At 41.9% G+C, this 19,243-nt stretch overlaps 2 protein-coding genes across 3 annotated transcripts; one reads left to right on the top strand and one right to left on the bottom strand.

Moving 5' to 3' along the window:
* Positions 1 to 572: 572 nt before the first annotated feature.
* lpar6a (lysophosphatidic acid receptor 6a) lies at positions 573 to 3,133 on the top strand. Its single transcript, XM_041940913.1, has 2 exons — positions 573 to 1,323; positions 1,409 to 3,133. The coding sequence occupies exons 1-2, from the start codon at positions 1,268 to 1,270 to the stop codon at positions 2,508 to 2,510; spliced, it is 1,158 nt and encodes a 385-aa protein (XP_041796847.1). The 5' UTR covers positions 573 to 1,267; the 3' UTR covers positions 2,511 to 3,133.
* Positions 3,134 to 12,533: 9,400 nt separating this feature from the next.
* On the bottom strand, positions 12,534 to 18,031 carry nek3 (NIMA related kinase 3). Of its 2 annotated transcripts, none has more exons than XM_041940695.1 (13): positions 17,727 to 18,031; positions 17,266 to 17,359; positions 17,053 to 17,150; positions 16,865 to 16,948; positions 16,371 to 16,438; positions 16,170 to 16,256; positions 15,360 to 15,414; positions 14,901 to 15,101; positions 14,493 to 14,607; positions 13,974 to 14,141; positions 13,741 to 13,872; positions 13,464 to 13,581; positions 12,534 to 12,880 (listed from the first exon to the last, which is right to left on the bottom strand). In XM_041940695.1, the coding sequence occupies exons 1-13, from the start codon at positions 17,841 to 17,843 to the stop codon at positions 12,820 to 12,822; spliced, it is 1,398 nt and encodes a 465-aa protein (XP_041796629.1). In that variant the 5' UTR covers positions 17,844 to 18,031; the 3' UTR covers positions 12,534 to 12,819. The 2 variants fall into 2 exon arrangements, with proteins under 2 accessions (XP_041796629.1, XP_041796630.1); XM_041940696.1 differs by having other exon boundaries at positions 17,053 to 17,178; positions 17,727 to 17,758.
* Positions 18,032 to 19,243: the final 1,212 nt, after the last annotated feature.

Here is a 19,243-nt window from a genome sequence, read left to right as displayed (position 1 = left end):
AATTCATTCATCACATCACAGTTTAGCCAAAAAAGGAGCTGAAGAGTTGATGAAGAGCAGAAGAGCTGGCCTTTCAGTATGATTATCCCAAAGTTATGGTTCTCATAGCTCATAATGCAGCCTCAAACAGATATTATGCTTTAATATTTAAAAATACGTTTGTAGTAAACAACTGATTTAACCAGAGATTCTTGGCCTCATAAAGACACATATTTAAATTCTATAATAAGTTATTGGTGGTATAACACTTAATATTGCATTTTACATTATTACATTTGCTCAGTCACTGATCAAATACGAATAGCTCAAAATATTTATTTTAAATATGTATCATGCATCAAGACGTGTTCATACATTGCTGACACTTTTCCAGCTAATTGTGAGTGGTTGTTGGAGGATTTTGATGAATTCCCTCACAATGCAGAGTTGTTTGGGTTGATTCCTCCTTTAACTGCAACGGCAGACAAAGGAGTAGGGGGAGTTAGATGGGAGGCAGTGGGAGGAGTTACTACAGCTGCTCAGTCCTCCACTCAAACCACAAAAACTGTCTGTGATACCGGCACAAAGGAGAAGTGGAACTGTCTGAGCATGAGGCGTGCTGAGTCAAGGCGCCTCAGAGGGAGAGACAAACTGAAGAAACAGAGAGAGAGAGAAGTAGCTACTGAGTGACTCAGTCAGAAGTGGAGGGACAGGAAACAGAGCCTGAGGACAAACAGCACGACACTCTCACATTGTGACACACAGACAGAGAGCGGGAGCTCAAGTGAAGCCTTAGTTCTGCTGCTGAGGAGAAGAAGCCTGGTCGTATGTGGTTGGGACCTTGTGAGAGGTGGAAGCCTAATGACAAGTTTGCTGCTTTGGAATTGAAAAGGACAAAAACAAAGAATTGAGTTGTGACAAAGAGGGGGGATTTTGCCATGACAGCATCTTTCTATTCGACCTGAATGTGGATATACCAGCGTTGCCTTTGTGGACTTGCAGCTCATGGTGGTCTGGGATTTCTTGAGCTAAAAGGAGACACATTAGTGTGAGTAAGTAAAGCTCAGCCTGTGACTCGTGGGGTGCAGCCTGGTTGAGAGACAGGGCAAGGGGGAGGGGAGGACGCTTCAGCCTGAGTCTCTGTCCTCCGGGAGGTGTCTTTTCAACATGATGTAACCCCATAATAACTACATCAAGACGGGAGGTAACCATGTTGACCATGTGCAGCAGGCCTCTCTAACATGGACAGAAACCTTTGTGCCAATGGCCTGAATTCTCAGATGACAGCATGCCCTTCAATGTATCCTGGTCTGGGACTGTTCTGTGTTTTACTCTCCATTCATGGTGAATTCATTGTTCAAGGCAGCCCTTTCATTATATAGCTATTACATAACAGACACCCCTCATCTCACCACTCTTTGTCTCTCAGGATGTACAACAACACCCTTCTCACTGACAATTTCAGCCTGCGATGGGCTGAAAATAACTCGGCAAACGGCTCTACCTGCATCAAGAATGACGGCTTCAAATACCCACTGTACAGCACCATCTTCAGCATCGTGTTTGTTGTGGGACTGATCACCAATGTTGTGGCCATTTACATATTCACCTGCTCTCTCAAGCTGAGGAACGAGACCACGACTTACATGATGAACTTGGTAGTGTCTGACCTGCTGTTTGTCTTCACGCTGCCTCTGAGGGTTTTCTACTTCATTAACCAGAACTGGCCTTTTGGGAACATGCTCTGCAAGTTCTCTGTCTCGCTGTTCTACACCAACATGTATGGCAGCATGCTCTTTCTCACCTGCATTAGCGTGGATCGCTTTTTAGCCATTGTGTACCCTTTTCGTTCAAGGGGGCTAAGGACCAAGCGCAATGCTAGGATAGTGTGTATTGCCGTATGGGTGCTGGTGCTTTCAGGGAGTCTCCCCACAGGGTTCATGTTGGAGACCACCTCAAGTGAGAACAACAAGACCGACGCCACTTTCTGCTTCGAGAACTTCTCCTCCAAGCAGTGGAAATCTCACCTGTCTAAGGTGGTCATCTTCATAGAGACAGTGGGCTTCATTATCCCTCTTCTGCTCAACGTGTGTTGCTCCATCATGGTGCTGCAGACCCTCCGTCGCCCCCAAACCATCAATCGTGGGGGGAAGCTGAACAAAACAAAGATCCTACGCATGATAATTGTGCACCTCTTTATTTTTTGTTTTTGCTTCATCCCCTACAATGTAAACTTGGTTTTCTATGCTCTGGTCCGCACTAAAACTTTAAAAGGTTGTTTTGTGGAGTCGGTGGTCCGAACCATCTACCCAATAGCCCTCTGCATCGCAGTGTCCAACTGCTGCTTTGATCCAATTGTTTACTACTTCACTTCGGAGACTATTCAGAACTCCATCAAGAGGAAGTCTCAGGTTAACCGTTCATATGATGTCAAGTTCTCTGAGGCCCTGCAGTCAGAAACCAGCTCCAACCTGCAGTGTAGCCTGAGGAGTCTCAAAGCTAAAGTCTTCCACAATGAGTCGTCAGTGTGACAGTGGGGTTGCTACACTCAACATGAAATGTATTAAAAGCCTTCCTTCCACAGAAGAACAGACCTCCTTCAGATAATGGAAACTGATTTGTTTTTGAACGCCTGCCAGAGAAGTATTATTTGATCTCAGTCATCTCAGGGCAAATGTCTGAACCTGTCACTGACAGCCTCCGCTTTGCAGTATTACTGCTACATGACCCTTTGTTCACATGGATTTGCTACCGCTAACCAATTTCTATTTCCTGTGGAATATACTGTAATTGTGTTAAGCACAATTACTCTGCCAGTGACCTGGAAGGGAATGTGATCACTGAACAGCAGGACAGTTATGATATTGAATGCTACATGCGCCTGTAAATCTGTACATTTCCGTGGTAAGTTGTGGTGCTAATTTTAGAGTAGTATCTATTAACTTAACATAAAGTTATATCAAGCTATAAATTGTACAGGGCTTTGCTTTTCTTTTGTTTTGCTGTGAATTGTGACTAGTTCTCAGAAGTGCCTTTTTTTGTTCTGGCATCATTTCATTGACTCTGTCTTTATAGACCATTAAATGCACTGACACAGAATCCCACATACTGCACTCATGCCACAGTAATAAATAAAAGTCATGTACTGTTTGAATCAAATGACTGCAGCTGGACTTTTGTCATTTAAATGAAGAAAATAGTATGTTTTGACAGTGGGATATGAATAATTTTAAATGTTGTGACAACATTTGACTGACTGGTGTGACTTCACTTCATTCATTTGACAGTTAAACCGCTTCTCTAATGTTTGTCCTGCATGCAAAAGAGGAGGTAAAGAAGTGGAAGTAGAAAATCGGATGGATACTGACTGACTCTCGCTGGGGAGTGCCAGCTTCCTGTGTCACAACCAGTGGTGGAGGAGAGTAACTCTTTATAATTGAAGCAAACATAAGATATATGTGAATGTAAATATGATATAAGAACCGCCAAGTCCAGAACAGCATCACTACTGTATTCAATAATGATGCTGGCTTTAACAGAGAGTGGATAAATCGGTACTAGAGTGTAAATAAAGTGGTGTAGCGCCTTTTATGTTTATCTTAACCAAGAAAGGAATTCCGTTTTATCACCCTGTCACATCATGTTTCCCTCCCCCACAAGGACACAGGGTTTTTAATATTGTCACTGACGAGGCTGGTCCTCTGAGCCAGAACAGTACAGTCAGTACAGCAACACAATCAATCAGGAAGCTTCTGCTAAACCAAACAAACAAACAAAAAAGTATAAAAAAGTAAGTCCTGTTTGCTGTTTACTAGAAAACAGATGTGTGAAATATTTATCCTGCTGTGGACAAATTTCCAAGTGATATGCCGTCAGTGAGCAGTCAACACAGCGTGAGAGTGAATAACAGAAAGCACATGGTGCTCTAACTTTATTGACATAGCCTGAAGGTCAGTCAGTGGCACTTTGTTCATACCCCACCTATAGCTCTGGCTCTGAGGCCATGTGAGCAAGTCAATGACAGGGTTAAAGACCTTGGTTGTTATGAAAACAAACAAGCACAATTTGACACTGAAGCGGTTCACGTCATCTGTGCAGGAGGCCATAACAAAGTGGCATCTTCGTCTGAGAAGCAGCCACTTAGCCATATGCTCAGCCTAAAGAGCATCATGAACTATAACTTGTTTAGGACTGCCCAGACATCTTCGTGGCATTTTTCAAGAAGACATCATTGATTAGTCTTGAAGTTAAACTCTATGATGGAGTCAGGTGGTGTGTATTCAGCACATACAACCGTTATCTGACCACCAGGTGTTAGTGGCCGTGGTCGTCTGGGCCAAAGGTCAGGGCAGAGACAGAGAGGGGCAAAGAAAGGAAATCACAGTTTAAATGCAGTTAAGATATGTAAATAAATTAATCATACACACTTAAACTGTAATTTTGGACCAAGAGCAAATAAAAAAAGGTTCAGCGCTTTTGTTAAATACAGTGACGAGTGTAACTAGGAATTTCTTAATTGTTCCCATTTTACAATGAGTGTGTTGCTTAATGTCAACAACATGAGGTTGTGTGTACGCTAAAGTCTGGTTGCATGAGCTCTCTGTATCAGGGATTGGACCCCTCATGTGAGCCCAGCAGGCTCCGCTTCGTACACAACAGTTATCTAATCAGCCTGACCTCTCCTTCTCAGCAGGCCGCAGGGTGAGAAAGCACAGACGCCACACTGCTTGTCCTCACATACATTCTGTTCCACATTGTGCTGGTAATTTCAGATGGGAGCGCTCATCAAAGCGTTCTTGTCCAGCACAAGGTGGACCGGACGTTTGTGAAATGTTAATGTGGAAGTGATGCAGAGAAAATATAAAAAATTTAGGCTGGTAAACATTTAAGGTCTACTTACAACATTCAAGGTTTGACGTTCAATAATCATATCTACTTAATAAAATGTCCACATAAACCAGCCTTTAGAGGTACATCACATAAATAAGCAATTTTTAAGTGACTGCTGGAATCCGCCAAGGTTGCACCAAACAAAAACAGTGTTTTGGCTGAGTAGTTGCCTACATCAGGGTCAGCACAGTCAGTACCATCCTCCAAGTCTTTGTGGAGACGAAAACAAGTCTGGATCAAACCTTTTACTTAAAACTTCAGGTTTTTATTCCCCAGCATGTTTTCTCCAATGAACCTCTTAATGGCTGCTTTGAAGTCCTGTCAGTCCCAACTGACTGGAGATCCTCTGGTGTGTTGAGAACTCGTGTCAGGAGTAATTTCTGCTGGGGGTTTAACAGGGACCACAGTATGTGTGCGCTTTCGGGGAAGACGAGGTCCGGCTGGGAAGGGGGTGAGGTCTTCATCCTCAGATTCACTCCACAGCTCTGGCTCACATGACAAGGGAAGTGTCTGTCCCACTGAAAGGACTGGTGGGGATAATCAACCATTTTCCCTGCATTGCTCACAGGATACATTTTGGAGGAAATGGCCATTATTACCCTGATAGGCCAGTACCCATTTAAATGTCTGCGCTATTTTCCCACAATTACACCAGAATCACATTCCACATCCCTGGTATTTACAGTCCCACCTTGGTTTTGGGGTAAACAGGTATTATTATCGCTCTATAAAAAGTTTGTCATCCTCTGGGGGTGCAGATTACTCGCTTGCAAAACAACTTTCCTGACTGGGAAGGAGAAGGCAATAAAAACACACAATGCAGGAGACAGAACCTTGTGTTAAGTAATCATTTGTCAGGATGTGGTTTAACAAAAAAAAAAAAAGGATCTTGTTTGTGCTAGCACAACAGCCTCACTCATTTTAAAATCAGAGGCAGCACTGAACTAATAACCAGCAGTGGACTGGACTCAGTGTCTGCAAGGAGGGAGGTAGGCTAAATAGCTGCTCCAACCAGTCACATGTAATCCTCCTTAACTCCCTGTCGCCTTGGACCATAAACAGGCCTTATCAATCCCTGGAGGAGTTATTTGACCAGATCAGCCTTTGGTTGCATAACGTCTTAGGAATGAAACAGAAAGCACGAAGCAGAATGTTGATAAAACACTCCCTTCATAAGGGTACTGTGATGTTTACGAAAGCATGCATGTAGCACACAAACGTCCGGCTTATTAAGAAAACCGAACTTATGCTTGTGTGTTTTAGCAATGCAGCCAAATTGGGACATTTCAACCACATTTGAGAAAGAGTGTGTGCACAATGACCATCACTGTTCTTTTCATCGACCGGGTGAGTCTCTACCTTAAGGCAAGAATTTAGAGCCTGTTTGCGCCTGAAAAAGGTGGCCAGAGCATGTGTGACATGTGAAATTAGCTTTTGATCTGACAGAAGATGACTCATGGAAAAAGACTCTGCGGCTCAAACTGGGAAAAGCCATGCCTGGAGTATTTTGATTTTATCGCTAACAAATTAACAGGAAATTTAGTCTACTCCATTTAATTTACTTCTCCCACTTTGTGTGTGTGTGTGTGTGTTTGTGGGCATATGACATCATTAAGCATGTTGAAATACCTTTGCAATGAACCCACTGTTTTCTGTAAAACCGAGAAGCCACATGTCACAGCATGAAATGGGACTTGTAGGAAGATGGGTGTTAACAGAAATCCATTTAGTGAATCCTGCTGGGATTTCCCATACACACTTATTTAGTAATTGTCAGTGCTTATACACATTGCACACTGACACACACTGTAGCTCTCATGTTTTTTTTTTGACAGATTTATTAAAGTGCTGTACACTGCTGGTTGACTGTACCCCCCATACATACACTGTACATACACGTGAGAGTACATTGAATCCTCTGCCATGCCTCAGTCTCAGTGTTTCAGGCTGACTGAACATGGTATTACAGTCTGTTGGAGAAAAAAATGTTATGATTAGGTGCGTTCTGCTTGATGGGACAGGTTAGGTTTTTCTTAACTGGGAGTCCTTCCTCTGGAAACTCCTGGGGATTTAAACAATGTCTGACCAGCCAATGTGAACACATTAATCCTCTCCTGTTGCCGCAGCTTCTAACCGGAGAGGACAGCCCACTGGTGCGACTGACTCATGACAGAAAGAAAAGGTCACCGGATCAAACCCCGACAACAGCTACATGTCCTCTCAAAGCACACTTGGAGTAAAAAAAGGTGACGAAAATGTTGTGAAATGTACTTTTAGAAAATGTAATGTGTTTATGCTGCATGTGACATCACATTAAAATTCTAATAAGTTGAGTTGTTTTTGTTTTGTTTGTTATATGTCCTTTTAAGACAACTTAGTTAATAAACCTCTTTTGAAGAGGAAATTAAAAAATCAATGTAGTAATGTTGCTTAATGTTTTATTTTAAAAGGTTTATTTAATTTTGGACCAATTTAGAGGGACACATTGCCATATTTTAAAGAGCTGCTATCTTTGTATTACCTGCTGGCTGTTACTGCAGCTCTTGAGAAATGCAGAATCTTTATCTGCATGTTTACTGAACATAGCTGTAGTAGTGTTGAAGTATGAAATTGAACTGATCAGCAAAACTTATACTGAAGGTTAGACTCCACCTATCAAGTTTTACACTTCGGCTCCACTAAGCACATGGCAGTTTTGCTGATACCCGGGCCCCACTAATACTATAGCACAGACTCATAAACAAATGCCCATAGCACACTCCACAGCACAAGCACCCATAAAAGCTGACGCTTACAGGTCAGCTTTGAGGTCAACATGTTCCTCATGAGGAATTTCCACAGTGCCTCTCAGACCACACAATACTTTTGCGCTCTTCCTCCACAGAATTCTGTCTCCTTTAACTGCAGAAAATCACTCTCCATTGCTCCAAAAGAACTCTGCAAGTTCCACAAAACTCAAACATGGAATGCTTAAAATGTGACCTCCACATCCTCATGAACCAGGCTCCTGGTGAGGCACCTAATTTATTGACGCTCTGGGTTCAGGGTGGGAAGGACGCCGCTGATTGATATCCCGGGGTTATCTGTGTCCGAAAAGAAAACACAAAATTAGCCTCACCTAACAGGCAGATAAGACTAAGATAATTCCACTAGACACAGATGTACCACCAAGCAAGAGAGGCACAATTTTCTCCTACTGTTTTTTTTCATATTAATTTCTGTATATTATAAAACAATCCCTTGCTTGAGTTGTGTAATCCATTAAAGTGAACATGGAAATAAATGGAAGCTGATGGCTGCCTCAACAAACTACGTTACAAAATCCAAAACACTAATAATATAAAGTATATGTGATTTAGTTGATGGGCCACAACTAGAAAAAAAATCATCAGTATGCTCTTCAACACATCTTAAATGCCCACAGTTTGAGCACAGAACAGAGCAGTGTACTCTTTGGTCTTCACTTCATATGAATCATTTTCAGTGATGCACAGTGTTGTGGGTTTCTGCTGAGTCCAAGTGGCATGACTAAGACATTAACATTTCACCCATCATTGATCATGCTGTCTTTTTTGAACTTGTGCAGCATGGATGCACTGTTTTAGATCAATGAGGTATAAATATAACACAAGACTGAATGATATGATTCATGCTGGGGCCTGGACTATTGTAGTATCCTTTTTCACTTTGCACTGCATATCCAGCAGATGTGAGTGTGAATTAGTCTGTGTCAAACTCAACATTGTGCTTCAATGATGAACAAACATGCTGGCTCATCTAAAAAAAAAATATTTTGCTGCTTGTCTATCTGAACTAAAGAGCAGAGCTGTACAGTGGGCCTGCAGCCCGCCTCGCTCTGGGTGTGTTCATTGCAGGAGATTATCAAGCTTGCACAGCCAGGGCAGCAAATCAGGCTAATTTCAAAACGCAATGCAAAATATTGCTTTTTGTAGGATGTAAATAGAGATGAGATGACGGTGCGACACGTTTCAAAGAAAAGGCGAAGGAGCAGCTGCAGCTTGAGAGTGGGGGAGGGCTGTGTGCGACGAATGAACATTCAGATATTGATCAAGGCGCAGATCAGGAAAGTGGTAAGCAAGCAAGAGTTCAAATTCACTGTCTGACATTAGAAGAAAGAAAAGGAAACTGAGATATCTGAAAATCTGTTGCTGCCAATGTCACGCAATTCCAGTCTGTGTGTGTGTGAGAGAGCTACAAAGCTCAAGTTTTTACAGCCTTACTTGGATAAGTGCACTGACAAGGACTGAGCTGAACTTCACAACTTCAAAATGAGATTAAAAACAAACTGCATGTAAGCGACCAGAGGAGAGCTATGAAAGATGCTGTCGAAAATCTTGGCTGCTATTGATCTATTATTGGCTCAAAGGAAGGATGGCAATGGGACAGGCCAGCAGAGCCTGCGACCCTGCCTATAGGTGGATCAGGACCTGTCAGGAGGCAACAGGCGTGTGAGCCACAAACAATAGCAGCGTTTGAAACTCCAAATGGCCCGACAAACTGCACAGAGCCGGCGCTGCCTTGCTTCACATAACCCGGGATCTAAATTTAACTGTTCCTGACCTTTTTACTTTGAGCGGCTGATGAATTGTGGAGTTCCACGACAAACTCTGCTTGGCCACGCCAGCTTCTATTGTCTGATACAGAGCAACAAAACACTGGCGGGAGACAATGGAGGGTCACTGCAGAGGGCTTGAAATAATCATAACAATGACAGCTCCCATATTTATAGTTGCAAGGAGACTCCCAACTGCAGGGCCTAAGTGCTTTGTTATTAACAGGAAGAGCTGCTCCCCATGTAGAATAAACAGCACTTCTTTTTACTGAGTGAGTCATGGTAGCAGGTTTCATTGTTTCCTTCACTGTGTGGTTGATACCATTGAGGCTATGAATGTCTACTAGAAACCTTAAATACAGTCCAGAAACTGACGCAGCTGAACGTCTAAAAAAAAAAAAAAAACTGAAAGAGTTTAGATGAAAATGCCGGTCTAAGCATCAGTAGCCAGACGGGGATCACTGGGTCATCTTGCATCTGCAGAGCACTTCCTGAGTGAAGCTACGGCCGCTAAGAAAGCAGGCCACAAAAACAGGCACTGTGACAGGCAGACAAAAGGGGGGCAGATTGTCACAGATAACAAGCTCTAATATTTCATCAAGGGTGATGACAGAAACTGAGGGCTGAGGTGTGCAGACAATCTTCCAAAAAGCCAAAATGAAAGGTCTTTTGTGCATCATTTGATAAGAGGGGAAGTCACTTGATTGTTTGCTATCAGGTCACCAGGATGCGCAGGAAGAAAATCAATGAAGCACTTCAGCTTAGACGTGCGGCGAGAGATGTGAGCTCACTGTGACTGAGTAGATACCGAAATACAGGATGTAGCGCGTTTTCAAATGATTAAAGCATGTATAACATGAACAGAGAGAGAGAGGAAACCGTGTGTGCCTCTGGTTCAGTCATTTCTCTGCTCAGCTCACACACAAGGCACAAAGGCGTTGTGGTTTTGCTCGCACAACAAAAACACAGCCGCATGCTCGGGTTACACTGGTGTTGAGGTCGTTTCACTTCTCAGTCTCCTTTCTAGTCAGTGCTGAGGTGTATCACGCATCTGATCGACATACATCAACATTTCGCCTTCACAGGCCCGCTGTTAGCACTCAGTGTGGGAGTGCTGCACAAATTAAAATCCATTCATTCAAAGAGAAATGTCTATTTTGACCATTTATAGCCAAAGAGATACAACAGACACGACTTCACATCCTTCCTGCAAGAGGAAACCCCTGTTCATCTGCTTGTTTGGCTCTTTATTTTCTAAAGCGCAACTTCATAAAACTGTTGCGTCCCGGATTTTTTCTTTTCAAGCCAGGTCTTGCACTCTTGACCCAGTATTTAAAGGTTCGGTCAAAATAACAGGAACACCTGCACAATTTCATGCAAACCAACTGTCCTGCAATTAAGTCTTTAATCCTTAAGTTTACCCTTAACTTAAAATGTGTAATTTGTTTCAAATTTAGTGAGACTTTGTTAGAGAGGCCCATTTGAGATTTTATGGTGTTTCTTTATCAAACTTCAATATACTGTGATGCAGCTCTCAAGAGAGGCTACTTCTCAAGTTTCGGTGTGGTGCTCTTTCCTACCACACCTGGAATTAGGGCTGGTTTAAACGTTTTGACACTGGAGCCAGTAGGTTGAGGAACATAAACAACCTTTAATCCATTTTTTAAATCAACAAAATACACCAAATTTCTCAAGGAATCAGTGTCAAATAAAAAAAACAAACTTTATCTGGATAAATTAGTCTAAAGTTAGTTCTTGATTTAAGCTAAACCTAAGAAGCAAATCAAACATTTTACACCAACTTAAAATAGTTGACACTTTGTTACTCAAGGCTATGTCCAGATTTCAGTTGCTACTCATAAAGTACTGAAGTTCAATACATGAAACTCTCCATTTAACCACCAAAGCTCTTTAATAGCAGAATCCTTATTATACCATTCAAGCACCCCTCAGTTTACATTAGATGGCTGAGCAACAAAGATGCTGTCTAGTTTGTCATGGGAGACCCTCCTATCAGCAGGACACACAGCACAGTGGTGTTGTAGCGCAGCTGTGCTACACCACTTAATCTGTATCTTTGCTAAACATGGATCTCTTTGGAGGTACAAGGGGAAACGGAGTAAGAAGAAAAAAGCAGGGGGCTAGACTGTGGGTCCTGGAGGGGGATTCAGTGTGGCTATATGATAAGGGCCAAGCCACAGCCCCGGGCTTCCTCAATAAAACACATTATGAGCAGATATCTGGCAAGAGACCCTCAAATAATCGAGTCCTGCTGTCTGCCAGTAGGAGGCTTCAGTCAGCGGAGGAACGTTGGCAGCAGGATAATCCATCCTTGGTGTGACTGTTGGTGAATCAGCATCATTATGGCTTTGTTGACTTAAGGCTCTATAGTATCTATATCCTGTTGAGCCCAAACTGTCATGGGCTTGGCTCAGCTTTTGTTTTACTGCTGCCAACGTGTGGTTAAGCTATTGTCTGCTTTTATTCACTTTTAATTTGGCAATACAAGGAGAGTAACAGGCTCTGCTTGTTCCCTTATATTAAATATCCTGCCCTTAAATTCATGTATAAGCAGGGCGAGCACTCCTAGATTTATCTGATTCTTAATATCAAAAGGATTTCAACAATGGTGTAACTGCTGTATATCTGATGTTTCACATTAGTCACCTCAACTCCACCTAGTGGTACATAATCAACATTATCATCAATCAACACCAGCACTGTCATCACTCTGTGTCTGCACTATTGTGGTCAGACCAAATTAAAAATAACACAGCAGCTAAAGGGTCCAGATGTTTGATTTGTTAGTGTCTCGCCGAGAGAATACAAGACAAAGAATACCAATGAGAGAACATGTTTAGTCTACTTTTGATATTGCAGAGCAGATAGACATCAAAAGACACGGGTGGACTCAAAATGGTGTGACCTCATGGAGACCCAGCTGCTCTGAATCTAATATTTCCTGCTTCCCCGACAAGCCAAACAGGAGCTTCCAGACGGCTTCAATCTACTGGGAATGTTATCATTGGTAACCTGAACAATACTCAGCAGATGTTCAAATCAAATGAAAGACAGAGCACACAAACACAGCTCAAACACGAGGGTTTTATGACAACAAGCTGAACCAAATTCAATTCAAATTTTAGTGTTTTGTTGCAGCAGTGTGATCAAATTCAAACATGATCAAACATAAATATTAACAACTTTGTCTCAGCTTTACTGGGTTTTTGTAAACTTGAAGCATTTATAAGAGCAATACGTGGTCTTATGTACATCAAGAGAAATGATTTTGGCATGTGCAATCAGTGTTTTAAACAAATGTAAACATTAATGACAGCCTTGTGATTGTGTAGGCTAAAAACAATGAGGCTTTATTGTTATGAAAATATTTTCTCCACTTCATCTATCCAGTCACATGGAGATTCCTCCTCAAAGTCTCTGTGAAGAGAGGACAAACAGTACAATACATTTAAACTTTGTTTTATACGAGAGGTCACAAGTACAAATGATGGAAAACATTCTATACATTCAGCAGATATCCAACAGAAATTCATCACATTAATTTATTATTAAAGTCAAAAATTAAATGAATTTTAATCCATGATTTTTGTTTTTCATTACTTCCTTAACAGCCCAATACACTCTGCTCTGAAAGCTCAAAAAAGTGACTTAAAACAGTGCTTTTACTTCATTATTCTTCTTTTTGTTGGCAATATATTTTTATTTTGAAAAAGTAAAAATTGACCTACAAGAATCATATCACGTACATCCCACACACAATTTGTCAAAACCAACACATTAGACCTTAGCATCTTTACAAGATCTGTTTAGAAGGGCAACCCCACACAAAACCAGTGCTAATGCCCTTTAAAGCTCCATTAGGGATGTCAATCATGAAGGCATCTGAAAGAAACAGCTATTCCCTTTTTGTCCAGCTGATGCACTGCATGATCAGTCAGATCAAATATACTCATCCTTGGTAAAATATTTAATAATAAGTCAATAAGTGAGGGTTACTTACGTGTCCTCATCATCAGAGCGAGGCTGAAACCGGTCCTCGTCTACAGCCACTTCTGGCTCAGGGCCGTCAGTGTTGTCACCCTGAGGCTGGGAGAGGGGTCCGATCAGAGGGTTGTCACCTGTAAACAGAAACCACAACACCAAAGAGGCCCATTTATATCATCCTCTACACTCACATATTCCTATCACAAGTGCAATTACTGATATTTATCAACACATGCACATTAGGTTAACTGTGTGCTACGGGAAGCTAGCTTATATTAAAACAACACACAGACCTCCTCTGTTTATTAAGAAGGTGCTGAAGGCTCTGCTCAGCTCGGCCTTCTCCAACAAACTCAGAAGCCTCTCAGGAGGATTCTTGTCCCATCGTCTCCTCCGCCTGCTGTTCTCAGGCTCCTCTGACACACCTGGGAAAACAGGAATGCGACTGATATGTTCAATATCAGACTTCTCCAAACTTGAATTTTGTACAAACGAGGATGCGAAATTTCTGCTACTGCTGCCATACTTCCATGAGTAGAGCCTGAGAGGGTCTGGCCGGTTGATGCCATGCTGTCAGATGACATGAGGCTGGCATTGGCCAACATCTGCACCACAGTGTCTGATGGCTCAGCGGGCCACTGCTTTCGAGGACCCAGCTTTCTGCTTTCACAGTGGGCTTCAGGTAACTCCATACCTGAGGGAAAATGTTATTTATGTGTTATTCATTATTTATTTTTTCTATTCTGTACATGGTAAATACACAAAAATGTAAACATTTTTCTTTTTGAGTTTAATGCTACTCCCTCACCTTTCTGAAAGTATTAGAGAAACAGCTCAGAAAACATGTTTTCCAGTGTTTCGGGTATGGCTGTGTTGAGCAGGTACAGCTAAGCAGAATTATTAATTGTGTGTTATATGGTTTGAAGGAATGGAATAAAATGATCTAACACATCTGTCAGTGCTTATGTCTTCACAAAAATTTCCCAATCACAGCAGTATATCTTTGTTTTCATGACCACATTGTAAACTTTGATTTGGATTCTACCTTCAAACGTTGATGTTTTTATTAAACTCTTCTCTCCCAGAAGATTAGCCACCTTCATTCCCTCCTCTCTGTTCCATCTACCCGTGCGCCTTTCCTGTTCCTCCGTCTCTATCGCCTGTGAAAGATTCAAAGCAGTGCAGTAAATCAAACACATAACATGAGCTCTGCGGCCATCTGAACTAACAGCAGCTTGTCAAAGGTCAGATTCCACATTGGGTCACCACAGCAGGGGAAGTTGTGTAAGAGCTTAAATTCTCACGTCGACACCGTGCCCTGACAGTGCGCGGTTATGATGGATGGCAGCTAAAAATCACTTTAGGTTCAGCTGCTTAGCGACTGTCACCATGCAGGAAGCTCAGCCGCAGAGAAATGCACTTTCAAGTACACAGGATGTGACTGTGGTTTTACCTGGGAGGGCAGATGTGTACGCAGAAGTCTGGAAACCCGGTGAGAGGTCAGGATGGTGTGCAGGGACGGCCTATCTTTTGGGTTTGTCTTAAACATCTGCTTGACCAAATACTGCAGCTCATAGGGCAGGTGATTGGGCAGGGGAGGGTAAGCACCCCGACACACCTTAAGAATCAGGCTCTTCCAGCTGGATGCTTGGAACTGGACACAAGAAGAGGTGTGAGGATCACTGGGACAACAAACCACACCCCAACATCTGGGCCACAAAAAAAAAAAACACAGCAGATAATCTAACTCAGTTGAAGATACTGGGCCTTCGTCATTCCACAATAATACTTTGCAGTGTCTCTCTGAGCAGATGACAGCAGAGCTATTTTATAAAATGATTCACTGGCACCATTTGGAGAGAGGCCCACAGTCAAACCCATGGTGCATGGAGAGTGAAGGGAGGGGAAATACCGGGTGTCGTAAGGTGCAGAGCTCATAGAGGACACAGCCCAGAGACCACACATCACTGCAGAACACATAAACATAGAGACGGTTATTCATTCACACCAGACATTCGCCATGTACTGGCACAGTCACAGAGATGCAAGACTGGTTAACCCATGCATGTGTTACATCATCACTGCTGAAAACTCCTCATTGTTGGTGCATTTATTGACACATCCAAGCCAGTCTAATGAAAAGCACTGTGTTCACAAGCTATGTTGATTGAAAATCAAGCCTGGAAACATGGAAATTTAGGAAAAGTAGTGTATTATTTTGCAGTTTATTAATTTACTGTTTGTGCCCAGTACTTTGCTCTACCTCCAAAGCGCTATTCAAAATAGACATGTTGCATATTGTATCTGAAATATAACTTCTGGAATATCATAAAACTGCACTGTTGGTTTCATACAAACTTTACATTTATGCACACTTGTGTAGAGGAACATCCTGCTGCAATGCTAAATCATGGGGATTCATAATGTATTTTTTCTGAACAAATGGTCAGTCCATGCAAAGGTTTACGTTCATCACATTATGTGCACATCTAATCTAATCTAAAAAACATTAAGTACGGGTTAATATATTTATGTTGATGCTCTTCCTCAATGCACCAAAATAGGCCGGTATACTGTCTGTGTATGCATATGAATACATTCATAATATACTCCTTTGTTATTCTTGGATACTTATACAAAGACATTAAGGTTTAATTTTGTTTTCATTTGATCTTGTGCCATATAAAATGAGGGAACCAGTCGAACAAACATGGTAACATGCCTCTTGTTGTTGTATGGCTTGTTGTTCCAGATTTCTGGAGCCACATAATATGGCGTCCCAACATATGCATGAGCGTAGGCCTTTGGGCTGCAACACAGTTGCAAAAAACAGCCAAGGTTAAAATATAACAGCAGCAAGTCAGGCACTGAGCATCAACTTCAAACAGGCAAACTATAAATTGTTGCCTTTCTCTTGCCGTACCTGTTCAGAACACACGCTGAGCCAAAGTCCCCGAGCTTGATTGTCCCATTATCTGTCAGGAAAATGTTCTGGGCGAGAAAATGGAAGAGAAGTGACGACTAAACGTGTAGCAAAAATAAGAGCAGCCGACAATGGCAAAATGATGATATTATGCATTAGTGGGAGATCATTTTGTGATCTTATCTCGATCAGCAATTTCATCATTGCTCATTTCACTCCACAGCGCTCACACTAATGAGATTCAATCAACATGCATCCAACCAAAAAACTGAATTACTGACTCCAGAGAACAAACAAAAAGAAAATTTGATCTTCCTCATGAGTTCATCATTTCTGTCCTGCAACCTCGATTCCAAAAAAGTTGTTCTGTGTGAAACATAAATACAAACAGTAGCACTCATTTTCAAATCAACTGTATTTAACGACAGCAGTTTCATGAAATAATACACTTTCTGAATTATTTATGTTTTACACAGACTAAAGACCTACTATACCTTGGACTTCAAATCTCTGTGCAAAACCCGTTTATCATGGATGTGCTTTGCAGCAGCACACATTTGAGTAAACCACCTTAAGATCTGGGGAGCAAAAAAAGGAAAGATTTCAGTAAAACAAAATTTTTAAATGAGAACAAAACAGGAAAATAAAATTGCAAGAATAGCTGAAGGGAGTCCATGCCTACATCATCAACACAGAACTGTGCAGTTTTCTGTTGCCGGATCCTTTGAAGCAGGTCTCCTCCACCGCAGTACTCCATAACAATACACAGGAGGTCATCGGCTGAACAAACACAATCACATTGTCTATTCTGCAATCCAAACAATAATAACTCTGTGTCACAAGAGTCCAAATGTCTTGTCCTAAGTTTTAAAGGTAGTGTTGCATTTGTAAATACCTTCGAATGCCTCCCTGAAGGCCACAATATTAGGATGTTTCATTCTGGAAAGCAGGACAGCTTCTCCCCTAGAACTCTCCAATTTGGACTGATTCTATAAAAATGCAAAAACAAGTATGAATGCATTCTCTATTATGCAAAACAAACATCCTCCACGTTTCAGTGCAGGCAACAATCTGGTGTCTTATCAGCACAGAGCAAATGACATTTCCATACCCGACCCCAGATACAACGCGACTGTCTGAATTCAAATACAGTGTGCAGCAATGTAGGTTACAGGGTGGTGCGAATCCAATATGTCTTTATGTTTAATTCACTATTTCATTACTACTGTGATTTTTATTATCAGAAATTCTTGCAGCATTGGGAGCATCCAGTTCAAGTCCAATCACCTGTTCCACCAGTCGGGTGAGGATAAAGTAAAGCGTGTACAGCACGTTACTATCTTCGTTTGCAAGTACCTTTGGCAGCTGGATTTCCTTGATCACATACTTTTCCTGACTGCTTTTACACCGGACTAACAAAGCCCGGCCGAAAGACCCTTCACCGATGACTCTCTGGACTGAGTATCTCTCCATAGAGCTCCTTCATAAACCCCACAGAGACCACACAGGATAAAAACAACTAACGTTAATGTAGCCGCGGCGGGCGGAGACGGTGGAGGAAGGTTGTCTTTGTTTAGTCGTCAGTGCTCACAATGACACTTTTACAACGACTAGTAAAACACTAACTAGCGCACAAAAACACACAAACAAAATACATCTTCTTCCTATTGACGTTGCAAAGCGGCTGGCAAACTACACTACAGCGCATTACCGCCACCCACTGGTCTGGAGTATGAAGTGAAAATAAAGTTAAACTCTACAAGTTCGTTCTTTTAGTATATTGGAACATAAAAAGATGACACTTCTCCCCAGAAGTTATTTGCAAAATGCTGCGTAAATCACTGCTCATCTTTATTTCTATAAGGTTCAGTATTTTTGTCAGTGAGGCAGAATGCTCCAAAGTTTCATCTTCATCACGATTGACATCTCCCTGTACCTGTTTGAGGCTGTTTTCCGGTTTTAAATTAGCGAGTGCACCTATTATTTTTTCTTCTCTGTAGGTTCTCCTCGAGCTTCAAACCTACTTTTCTTTGAGTTCTGTTTAACACCCCTCCGGTTCCCCTTTCTTCCCTCTGCTTATGCCACCCTTTTCCCAGCGTATGCTAAATTGTTTTCTTCGTTTCCATTTTTGTAAATGATGCTGTGATATAAATTCTAATGGCACCTGGGCATGGTCGCGAAGCCTGCTATTGAATATTGTCTCGCTGTTTGACATATGGCGAGCAACAACTGTATTATTTAGCGTGACCGCTAGATGGCGGTAGACAATCATCTCTAAATCCTGAAATATGATTCCGAATTTTCTACGACCCGAAGAGTTTCATTTTATTTTTCTCAGTCAGATCAGTAGTCAAATCGTGTCATATAGGAGTAGCCCTTTTTTGTATTTTTTCAAGGGACCATAATACATTATATGTATATATGATTTATATAATTCCATATTATATAATTTTCTGCATAGATTTCAATTAATTGTGTAATGTTATTATGTTTAAACCACAAGCTCTGTTCACAAAGTGGCTCTTTTCTCCCTCCATATCTGTTCGTAACCTTCCTTTAATCTAATCAAATTAATTTTAATTTTATTTTATTCACTTTATTGATCCCAAACTGGGAAATTATTCTCTGCATTTCACCCATCACTGTAAAGACACACATGCACATGCAACATGCAGTGAACACACAGGAGCAGTGGGCTGCCGCATCAGGCGCCCGGGGAGCATATGGGGGGGTTAAGTGCCTTGCTCAAGGGCACATCAGCCGGCTAATGAAGGGGGGAGGGGATACTCCACGATACTCCACCACACCCAAATTTCGCTGCCAGTCCGGTGAGGGAATCGAACCGGCGACTCTCCGGTCACAAGCCGCTTCTC

The sequence above is a fragment of the Chelmon rostratus genome, chromosome 7 (genome assembly GCF_017976325.1).
Source record: "Chelmon rostratus isolate fCheRos1 chromosome 7, fCheRos1.pri, whole genome shotgun sequence".
Taxonomy (NCBI): Eukaryota; Metazoa; Chordata; class Actinopteri; order Chaetodontiformes; family Chaetodontidae; genus Chelmon; species Chelmon rostratus.
This window is presented reverse-complemented; position numbering and strand designations above follow the sequence as displayed.

Bases quoted from the DNA above. Each gene is read 5' to 3' on its own strand.
- lpar6a (XM_041940913.1), top strand. From the start codon at position 1,268: ATGCCCTTCAATGTATCCTGGTCTGGGACTGTTCTGTGTTTTACTCTC. The intron at 1,324-1,408 runs GTGAATTCATTG...TTTGTCTCTCAG, and splicing joins TGTTTTACTCTCCATTCATG to GATGTACAACAACACCCTTC.
- nek3 (XM_041940695.1), bottom strand. From the start codon at position 17,843: ATGGAGAGATACTCAGTCCAGAGAGTCATCGGTGAAGGGTCTTTCGGC. The intron at 16,257-16,370 runs GTACGGCAAGAG...ACTGTGTTGCAG, and splicing joins TCAGCGTGTGTTCTGAACAG to CCCAAAGGCCTACGCTCATG. The intron at 13,582-13,740 runs GTCTGTGTGTTG...TTCTGTTTACAG, and splicing joins CTTCTTAATAAACAGAGGAG to GTGACAACCCTCTGATCGGA.